General features: G+C 36.5%; 1 protein-coding gene across 4 annotated transcripts; it reads right to left on the reverse strand.

Moving 5' to 3' along the window:
- Window positions 1–6387: 6387 nt before the first annotated feature.
- Window positions 6388–8635, reverse strand: LOC117165438 (uncharacterized). 4 transcript variants are annotated; one of them, XM_076627018.1, is made up of 5 exons: window positions 8141–8635; window positions 7502–7933; window positions 7127–7417; window positions 6941–7043; window positions 6388–6867 (listed from the first exon to the last, which is right to left on the reverse strand). In XM_076627018.1, exons 1-4 carry the CDS (start codon window positions 8591–8593, stop codon window positions 6948–6950), a joined length of 1272 nt encoding a protein of 423 aa, XP_076483133.1. In that variant the 5' UTR covers window positions 8594–8635; the 3' UTR covers window positions 6388–6867; window positions 6941–6947. The 4 variants fall into 4 exon arrangements, 3 of the variants coding, with proteins under 3 accessions (XP_076483133.1, XP_076483132.1, XP_033204720.1); XR_013061220.1 differs by having other exon boundaries at window positions 6941–7008; window positions 7127–7933; XM_076627017.1 differs by having other exon boundaries at window positions 7127–7933; window positions 8147–8635.
- Between the last annotated feature and the right edge of the window lie 2821 nt (window positions 8636–11456).

An 11456-nucleotide genomic window follows, 5' to 3' on the forward strand; every position in this document is an offset into this window, starting at 1 on the left:
ATCATTAGAGATATTCTTCTTATTATCGCAAATATGTATTGTTCTGCTCATTACATCGACAAGTGAACGGATTTTAAGCTTCCTATTCTTTTACATTTTCAATATTTCCAGAGTTATTTGTTTTCAGTAGAAAAAATATTAATACCTGCCACTCAAATATATCGGGGAAAAAATGAATGACACAAAAATCGAATGACATCGAAAGGGATATACTATTATATTCGTGTGTATTTACTTTGCGTGTATTGTCTTAACATGAAATCTCTTGCGTGTTAAAATATTTCAATGGATATCTCCATTTTTTGTTACATAATCACGCAGCTGACGTTCAGACATCTCTAAAATACTAGAAACTTGCGTCTTTCGCAACATCCGCTATCGTAATAGAAACTTTCAAATTCGACAAAGCAATACAAAGCACGTGTCACGTAAAATAACAAAATAAAAAAGGAATTTGAGGTAAAAAAATAAAAAAAGAAAACTTTATTTTTTTTCTAACATCAATACACTTTACAATCTACTTCCGAACTCTAGGCGTGACTTTCTAAGACTGACTCTTATGATTTTACTTTCGATCGGATCCGATTACTTTCTTTTGTCATCCCTCAACATCCCCACCGTCCATGCATTTGCTAGGCGTCCACGATCGTTGCCACGTGCTCTTTCTTCTAGAACCTTCGGTGGAAGGACCGTTGGGATGTTGATGGTTCGTTAGGCACTTCAGCGATATACATTGTCGCCGAGTGCCGCCACATCTTTATCTCTATCGTCAGTCCGTCGGATTTGAAGTATGCCGGTCGTGACACACGCAAAAAGTGACTGACCAAAAAAGAACTGAATGTTTTGACGACATTAATAAACTGCAGCCTTGTATTTCAGCAATATCATACCAGCAATAACAAATTTTGAGAAATATCTTTATGTTCTATTCCTGTGGCGTACTTTGGATAACGCTAATCCCGGCGACACACTAAATTTTGAAATCCATACGACTGATTCTACAGAAGCGGGGATTCTACAGCAGCGGGGATTCTACAGCAGCGATTTCGCTTGCACAGTTGTTCATTTAATTTGTGAATTGTAAGAAACCTCAAGTATGTCAGAGGACATAGTGATATTGCTACAAAAGCGACTAGACAAATAGAGAGCTACATGTGATTTTATCGTATTTTTTTAACCCTTTCGCTTCGGCAATCCAGTCCGCCGAAGTACTGTCACTGAACGGAAACGCGCGCCAGAAATACGCACAGTGTGCGTGGCTACTGTATATACGTTTTCCTAAGTCTTAAATAATAATAATTCTTGTAAGAAACGTATACGAAATATCGTTTCACTGTCAATGGATTTAGTAGATTTTTTAGCACGAAACAATATACGATTTTGATGTTGTTTCAAGAACGAGAAACTTAAAGAAGTGATTAATCCAGTATGTCAATAAAATCAAGGGAAAATGTTCTGTCGATAACGAAAAAATATATTAATGACCACAGATAGCATTTGTATATGCATCATTTTTGTCAAATTTTGTCTTCAAAACACAACTTTGGACAATACAAGAACTAGATATTAAGTTTTTAATGTTTTTAATATTCCTATTTTATCTACTTTTGCTAAAATACATTAAACACATTTCAATACTAAACTAAAGATCTTTAAACTTAAAAATGACTTTTGCTTATTCCCATGTCACAAACAATTGGCTTTAATAATTATCGATCAATACTCTCTTATTCGTAAGCACATCAGCATATTCGATCCATGCAAATTCACGTAAAATGTTACTACTTCCTGCCTTTCGTTACATGTATCTTAATAAATTGTATCTTATTAAATCTTAATAAATATGAGTCTTAATAAAAAGAAGTTACTTTTTACGTAGACCAAACCTAGTTCTATTATTAAGCGCGTAAGCAGATAAGATGAAGATCAAATAGAGGCAAAGCTAAAAAATAACGACTATATATTTTCATGTTTCAGCGTTGAAAACTTATGTGGGTGAAACGCTAGAATTGACTGGAGTTCTTCGACAAGAAATGGGCACTTGTCTTTGCATAGACAGCAACAATGTGCCTCCGACAGTCAGCAAACGTTACTCTGTCAAGTTCACTGTATGTATTATTAAGCGCTTATCATAGAGTTATTATACAAATATATTTGCAATTATCATTCTTATATATTATACAAGGTGAATCAGAACACGTGGAAAATATGGCAGAGGTTGATTCTGAATACTGAAATAAGAAGAAAATTTTATATAACATAATATGCCTAATATGACCATACGTTCCGCTTATAGCTTATTTTGCGATGCTAAACATTACACAGATGAACGATTTCTTGGAAAATAGATAAATCGGGCTGGCCTTATTTCCGGACCAATACGCTCTTCGGATCCGAATCCGTTCGATTATTAAATACGGGGGAGTTTAAAATCTCTTACTTATAAAACGTTAGTTGACGTGACGATCAAAATTTTCGACAAATTCGTGTAAGCTGTTCAAACAAGATGGACGATCTATGACGCGACGCATTCGCGTTTCCGTAGAAACTGGAACTGGTCGATTCGAGTAATTTTTCTAAAGATAGGTAAGAAAGTACTGTGACACAAAGCAAGCGTCTACTCGAAAACGTTTATACGAAATTTTCTTCTTATTTTAATGCGCTGAATCAGCCCCTGCTTGCCTGGAAGCCGTACTTTCCACATGTCTCGAACTCTATCATACCGATCCACTATATAAACAAAATAAAAGCCTGCCAAGCACTGTGGCGGCACGGGCCACGGAACTTTTCAACGGCTCCGGATGCAAAGCGCGACGCCGCCAAAGCGCAACACCGACGTGCCCAATGTACCATCGATATCTTCACACTCTTTCCGCCGAATTCTCGGGAGAACATACACGTGCCAGCACTGGCGGCACATCTAATGAATGCACGCTAGTGGGGGATATCGATGGGCTACGAAGGGAAGAATCTGCGCGATCCGAAACAAAAGCACAGGCAGTCTGTCTTACGCCATTAAATGTGTAACTCCTCGGTATTATTTGCATAGCAACGCGTCGAATGATCTCTCGGTGTCTATCGTTATTTGTTAGTTGTTACCAGTTGTAGTTAAGTGTAATTGTTAATTGTTAATTGTTAACTCTGATTGTTGATTAGTTCTAAATAAACTATTGTTCGTTAAAAACACCAAGAGTAGTTCCTTACGCACCTATCACCATACCACCTCAGCACGAACGCCGTATAGATTGTTTTCACCTGTTCGATTCGTGCTAGATTTGACTAAAATACTCATGCGAAGTTATTGAAAATATAAAATCCGAATTAACATCCAGTTTTCAACAACCTGTCTAAAGATACCGCTCACAAACAAGCTATCATTTCTTGAAACAAATATATAAGATTTATTTACGTTATCAATTTTGTCGTGTGTCGAAATACAGCCCACTCAAAACATTCTATGGACCAAACGAAAAAATTGTTGACATTGATTGTCAACAAGTCCTACAACCTAGGATCTTTCATATTTCTTTCGCTTTTGATAATTAGACACAACCTCCCGCTAGCCGATGAGTCATTCTGCTATATTTGGCTTATCCTTTGTTATTATACAAATTACTGCCATTGTTCACGGCTGATCTACTAATTCGTTTGGTGACTAGACACTACGTTAGATATTTTAATCAAATAAACTCATAATTGTATCGATAAAATACTTCCTATCAGTACAATATATGATCTAAAATTTAAACATCCTACTTCAGGGCGACATATCCAGTGAATTAACGGCGCCTGAACAATCCCTTAAAACGGGTAAATCTATAACTTTATTATCTAATTTCAACCTAATATCCACAAACTGATCAACATAATTTCACTATGCCCAAAAAGAATCGCCTTGCAAATGATATCGATATTTACGACATTTCTTTGCTATATTAATATAGTATTATTTGTTATAGATCCAGACCACCGACCTCGACCAGGGCTATCAAAATTCGCCTTCGTCATGGCCAATAACCAATATAATATTAACTACGATAGAAACTGTCATTGTTAATTTAACACTAGCTATTGCTGCTATAATACGAATAGCCTGTATACATATTAAATAAACTGTAATAAATAACTTATTATTTTTAAATACACCCTGTCTTATTTATCTACACCTTCCTTTGTCTTACGTCCACCTTAACCTACGCATTGTCACGTAAAATTCGTGATAAAAAGGATTTTTGCAATCCACTAGCGATAAAAAGTTCGCGTACAAGGTAAATAGCGGGCAAAAGAACGGTATAAAGCATAGAGTGTAGAGTATAGTAGCATCGCAGAAAAAGAAAAATCAACAGCTTGCTCGGTCATTGCGCAGCAACAGATCGAGCAACGATACAAATGATCATGGAAGTGCGTTTTTGCTTCCCGGTCTGTTCGAACTATGACGATTTGTCTTTCTGATCTTTCCGACTCGACCGTTGCACCGTTCACTCGACCATCGACCATAAATTGTTTCGAATTTTCTAGAGAACGGACACTTGAAACTACGTGCTTGCGGTACATTCGATAGCCAGAACAGAGGGATCCTTCGTGAGCCTGTTTTCGTCCTGCGAGACGAGCAAATTATTAGAAATTTCCTGATGCAATTGTACACGGTTTTATGCAACTTTGATTATACACGTGAACGATATTTGGCACAGAGGAGTAACATTTTCGGGGTAACATTTGTGCACTAATAGGTTCCCACGTAGCTAAATTAAAACAAAAGTTGCGCGAAATTAACGGATGACAATTGAGAAATTTCTTGGGTGATCTACGTTTATTACGAAATGGTTGGATGCGAGAATCGATATCTGGTAGCATCTAAGTTGTCCGAGAGAGTTTCACGATAAAGGAACAGATCTCTGCCGATACTCTCTATCCGACTATCGTAGCAGATTTGCGTACTTTTGCAAGGTTCTCCAAATTAATACAAATTTCTAACTACCGTAACATCGAGATATTATACATCGTAAGGCAAAGTTAAGGAGAGTGGCGATGACCTCGGAAACGCGAAAAATATCTCAGAAGATAGAATTTTGGTGGCGCGAAGGACAAATGTTCGTGATGGTTTTTGCCAATAGCGATTCTGATTCTCCCTTGACGTGTCTGCTCGGCGCCACTTCCGGCATCGTGACAACCACCGTAAGCCCTAGGACACCCTTACAGCCTCCTTTACATCGCATATGCCCTTCTCGCTGTTGATGAAAATCCAATTTGTGAAATTAGACGTTTGCTCGCTTTGAGACAAAGTAAACCGCGTTTCTCACAGGTGTTCGGCAGATGGCGATGATGAGATATAGTGCAACAAAGTGAAATTTTACGCGCGTAAATCTAACAGGATTATAATGTAACAGAAGCACAACAAAGAGGAAACTTGTGATGAAAAAGGAAGAATATATTACCAACGAAACTCTTTTGCTCCATTTTCTTTCGTAGAATTATATTTCACTTGCGAGTATTATAGCAGGTCTGCCTTTGATACAAAAATCATAAAAGGTTTACGTATCTGCACGTATATTTACGCTGTATGAACGACACTCGAGTATTACACGCATGCATTATCGACAAATAGATCCACGTTCGGGATAAGAGTTCCTCTTTGATACTTTCTTATGGTATAAATAACGAGAAATTATCAGGAAGTATGTTACAGTGAAACTGCTCGTACTTCGTTACTTTTACTCGCATGTATGACACCTACAACGATATTCTTTGTTGAATCAATAAATAAAAGCGCTCCCCAGCGTACGTACAAGACTAGATCTTGAAATATAAGAATCGACGTAACAATAAGACTAAAAAAGTTCGAAATGAAAATAATTCGCCGAAACGGCAAAAAGAGAATACCTGACACAAAAATAACGATACGGTAAATCAGCGTCCCGTTTTAATTTTCATCGATCAGTCGTCTAGCAAGCGAGATGTGTCAAGCAGCAACGGCGACAAGGTAACAGAGACGAAATATTATCGAGTTAACGCACGCGAAGCGGTCGCAGGAATGGCTGACGGGTGCGAGAGTGTAATGCACTTACGTCACGCGAATTTCAGACGAAACAACTGGTGGTGTAACGAAAATTTAGCGTCGCAACCGAATGTGCTAAATATAAAATGGATGGCTGTTGACCGAAAGAAAAATGCTCGACGATACGATGCCGCCGTTTGTTCTCTTACAAGATTGAACGTCCACGGTCGACCCATTTACCAGACCCTCCTCGTTACACGAAGAGACGAAATCACCAGTGCTATTTAATCGTGCGAATTATATCACGCGTATCTCGCGAATTATTACACGACAGTGATAATAAGGCAAATCTAATAAAATTTACTTCTCATTAAAAAGTCGTACCAAAACAATTATTTATTAATTGGTTTATTTATTAATTCTTAAGAAGATACATATAAATAAGAAAAAATGGTAAAATTTGATTAGTATAATAAAAGTAATATATGCCTATGATCATTCTAAAATATAAAAAGTGAAATAGTCTTACGTTCATTGGTATATTTTAAGAACACATACATCTTTTAACGATAGTTGCAATGTAACATCATTTTTATATTACACGCAAGGTATGGCAAGTATTCCTGCTCTAAGGCACAATTTGAAATCAACAACATTCAGTTTAACAAATTATAACTTCTATTCGTTTTCCATCATGGAATAACGCGGTGGTGTCTTCCATATTGCACTGGACGTGCGTTGTAATCTACTCCTATCTATATTTTCAAACATTTCAGTTAAATCTGGTGTGCACATTCTTCTATCAAAGAATTTATAGACTGCTTTCTTCGGAATTTATCGTTGCATTGCAAGTTCATTTTCGCGTATGTATGCTAAAATTGATAAAAATTCGAGTACTCCATGCATTATAATGTTTATTAACTCATTAAGTAAAACAACACTTACATTGCGCCTAATGTGGAATTGTACGCCTTGGTCTGGCTTCATCGTCCGATGTGTCGTCGTCAGGTTTACTGTGCAAAACAGAAGTGGACCTTACTGTTTGGAGCTATATTTTGGATAAAATATCGAATGAATAATAGCTTGTGTTTTTATAACAGAAGAATACTTTGATACTGTTTGTAATGTTACCTGCGATGTCATCATCTGAGTCTCCTTCTTTTGTTTCGCTAATAAGATTTTTTTTGCTTTTTCGACAGATCTTCGTGCCAGTTTTTGAACAATGGCTTTTTCTGAAATTTTTTCTTTTTCAAAGGCCTCGATTCTCCTTCTTACGGGCACATTTTTCTTCATTTCATTTTGAATGTCCTGTTTCGTCATGTTTCTATTAGACATTTCCCTTTCACGGGATGGCTCATCTTCTGCGAATAATTCTTCGAACTCGGTGAGTCCAATCGCTTGATTCAGCTGCTGAACCTCCTCCTGCAGAGTTATTGGCGACCGTGATGTAAATTTAGGTTCATTATTTTTTCCTATACTACTAGCCAAGTTTTTATTAATTACTACCGTTTCGTTTGATTTTATTGGTGATAAAGGTTCTACAATTGCGGTAGCGTCCATCATCTTCTGCGTATAAGTAGAATTGATGTCCATCGTGGAATTCATAAGAGGAGTAAATTTCTCAAGTGCATCCTCGCACATTGAAGGATCTTCAATATCATTTCTTGCTGATGGAATTACTGTATCATCAATAATATTAGAATATTTACCCTTCCTGTTTTCACTCCGTGAAAAAGTTCTCTTTATATTACTATCTCTTGTTGTCATTGAAGACTTTAATGGTTCAATCCTTTCTGGCTGTATTGCATCTTCTTTTGAAATTGTTTCGCTTAAAACATTCTTTTTTGTTTTACTATGTTTTGTAGGACCTTTTGTGTTTTTTTCATCTGAACTACTTCTAGCACTTTCCTTTTTTTTAGGTCGGCCTCCACGTTTCCTCTAAAAATTTAGAATATATTTAACAACGTTATAGTAGTATTTATATACACAATGTACATACAATTGTATAAGCAATTAGATTTTGACGCATTAATTAACCGATATCAAACATTATTGGGTACTACATATAAGGGTTAGTATTGATTAGTAACATAAGATATGGGGTAAGATTAAAAGTATTAAATTTCATCATAATATGACACAAACATTTACATTACTGTCATCATCAAGAGTTAGCCTTCGTAATTTTGTAACAAGTGACATTGACTGCTGCTTTTTAATATTAATTGCAGCTTTTATTACAGCCTTTCTTTTTGTTCGGTCAATTGTTGTTTCCAGCACATCCCCAGTTTTTACATCTTTATTATCTGTTTTATCATGTACTGCTGAATCTGTTACTGTATTGTCAGTATTGATAATATCATTTTCTGGGATAGTCTCTTTACGGCGATAACCTTTTTTCTTCAAAACTTTCGGCCTCTTTGTAGTTGAAGGGCCAGGGACTGATTGTGGTATTTCAGCAATTAAACCATGTAAATAATCCAGAGTGTCTTCAAGCTGGTTGTTAATATATTTTTTAACATCCAAGGAATAATTATGTATATTCGATATATCTTTGGTAATCATTTCTTTAATCTCCTTCTTTGATCCAGTATCCATATTTAAAATCTACGAATAAATGATATATATTTAATATATACATTAAACTACACTTTTTAATAATACATACCATAATTTAATATTATGGTTGAAATTATGACGTATATAGCAATTAATACATACACATGTGTTTAGTTCTATTAACTTAGAAGCACATGTAAATTAAAAAAAAATATATATATATGAAACAATAATAAAATAATGAAGTAACATTGAGAATAGAATCTACTTTAATTACACATATATACCCTTTTAATAATTCCGTTCTTATAAATTTTATTAAATTTACAGTGAAGCTTACAATTACACTAATGCCAATGAATATTAACGTATGCGTTTATTATTACACTAAATAAAAATGAAAGTAATGCAATGAAAAATACAATATACCTTAATGGAAATAAAATAAGTAAATAGCGAAGTATTTATTAATATTATTATATAGCATTATATTATATTATTATAATATTTATTAATATTTACTTACCTTTTACGTTTGCACAAAAACTATAAAATTTTAAATATAAAGAGAGATTTATAACAGAGATAAAGCAAGTCACAGGAATTAGTGTCTTTCAATGGCAAAAATGCGTTAAAGGAAGTGAAACGATAATCTCCGTCTCGCGTCACAAGCGGAACTGTGTCAGTTTTGCTCCTTGAAAGTACACGTAGCGGTACATGAGCTAGAGAACATTTCAAATCATGTTGTTGTTTTTTTGCTTCGGAGTATCAAGATCGTGAGGACATACATAATATATTAATAAATAAACTCCGGGCAAAACAATGTCGCCGTTACGTTACCGTCGAACCGTCGAACAAAGACGAATTTGAATTCTCCGACTCTCCCCCGATCTGTTTATACTATACCAGTTTAAACGGACGCAATCGTAAAGAGTTCACGAGAGTTATGGATCAGTATCTACGAGTATCTACCGTCTTTGCGAACATTATCTATAATTATTTATTTAATCATTTGAAAATATACTTGAAGGTTTCAACAACGAGCAATCTTGTCTAATAAATCTCACGATCAACCATCCTCTACACACAAGTCCTCTGAAAACATAACGACTTTTCAGTTCAATTTGAATCGTTGCGTTCAACGCCATCAGGGTGTCCTGCATAACGCGGGCATCCGACTAGGTGCTGATACCACATACAAGAACAAGTCGAATATGTGAAATAAAGCTTTTTAGCTTAAGGTCCCGTTTTGAAAAAAATACAGTTTGAACATGTTCGGTTGGCAATTGGCTTAATACACGCGTATGATAAATAATAAGATTTATTACATGATTTTACAAAATTTGTTAAAATTGATTAAGAAGTTACTTTCAAGAAGTAATATTTACATAATTGTAAATTGAACCCTATGTTTAACAAAATTAGGCATTCTTAAGTATATGTTATTGTAAATTACTATTATGCTTCGCCAAGTGTGATTGGCGATTTCTGGAACACAGCGTCCATCGATGTCTTCAATGAAAGAACGTAAGTTTAATAACCTAACTTATCGACGAAATAAATCCCTGGCCCCCGGGTAGCGTGTTAGGAAGCTTCCGTGGTAATTCTTTTAAAAGCAATTAACGAGTGATCTGTTCGCGAATTATTGTATTGTATTATATATTATGTGGCATCATATCACAAGGAATACAAGTCACTATGATTTCTTCGTACTATTTCACAGATGGAGTGTGCAAATTTGACTTTACAATGAACAAAGTCAAACGTGACAATGACAAAATTGTATGTGGCAAAACTGGATACCTCAGTGTTATACAGTGTGTCAAGAAAGTGTTTGTTGTCATCTTATGTCTTTGGGAGGTAATTCTACACCTTCGGATTTGCGAAGATCTGTTGAAAAAGAGGATCACAAAATTGACCTCGAGCATTCTATTGCACGTATTGCGTGTTTGTGCGCGTATTTATCCATCGATGTATTGCAAAGAACAGTTTGTCCAATAGGGGTTTCACACGCAGCAGTGGGAAAAATAATACTCTCACCCTGAGAGAATTGACCGGCGAGGGCGCGGCAGAGGCCATGGAAGCGCTTCGGTGAGGCGCGCTAGGTCCGTCGCGCCCCCCGGTGGGGTGCAAACTTAGGCGCTGGCAACTCAGCGCCCCGGGGCAGCAAATCAGCCCGGCAGGGGAAACGGACTGTCTGGCACGGCGGCTCCGGCGACGAGGCGCGGTGTGACGTGGCCGCATATCGCTCCATTAGGGGGTGTATTGAGCGCGGGGAGGTGTATTGAGCGCGGGGGGGTGTATCCCTCACACCAGTTCCCGGGCCCCTCTAGATCGCTGCCGGGACGGTCATCATGGAGGTTTTAGTCCGTTGGCGTCCGCCACTACCACGCCGCTTTTTCCCAGAAGCGACCTGGTGTCCTCCACGTTAATAAAAAAAAAAAAAAAAAAGTGGGAAAAACAATACGCTAAAAAGGTGTACGTTATAAGGTTCGCCGTGTGCGAAATTATGTCGTTTGACGAATATTCGATGGTTAGCCGCTAAGAAAATTATAACGCAATCCTTGGAAATATCTTGTTTACGGATGAGAGCGATTCTTCCGATAACAATATTCTCGATCGTCAGACTGCCAAGATTTAGGCTTGTGAAAGTTCTCACATTATGATACAATGATACAGAGATTCAAGCAGGCTCGGGCAAGTTTGATTTATTCCACAGCTCGCTTTAACGTGTAGATAAAATCAATTTGAAAATGGAATAGATATCATATGTTCGCGAGCAGCCAGAAAACAACACTGACGTTATTTCGTATCGCATCTGACTTTAAAAACGAACATAAAATGAAAATAAACGGTTTTTCATACAAAAATGCATACTTGTTACGATGCATCGTGAGTAGCA

Source organism: Bombus vancouverensis, unplaced genomic scaffold, assembly GCF_051014615.1.
Source record: "Bombus vancouverensis nearcticus unplaced genomic scaffold, iyBomVanc1_principal scaffold0039, whole genome shotgun sequence".
NCBI lineage: Eukaryota > Metazoa > Arthropoda > Insecta > Hymenoptera > Apidae > Bombus > Bombus vancouverensis.

Excerpts from the sequence above, each read along its gene's own strand:
- LOC117165438 (XM_033348829.2), bottom strand. The coding sequence starts at position 8,593 with ATGGATACTGGATCAAAGAAGGAGATTAAAGAAATGATTACCAAAGAT. Across the intron at positions 7,934-8,140 it reads ATGATGACAGTAATGTAAAT|AGGAAACGTGGAGGCCGACC; the intron begins GTTTGTGTCATA and ends CTAAATTTTTAG. Across the intron at positions 7,044-7,126 it reads CTCAGATGATGACATCGCAG|CTCCAAACAGTAAGGTCCAC; the intron begins GTAACATTACAA and ends TCCAAAATATAG.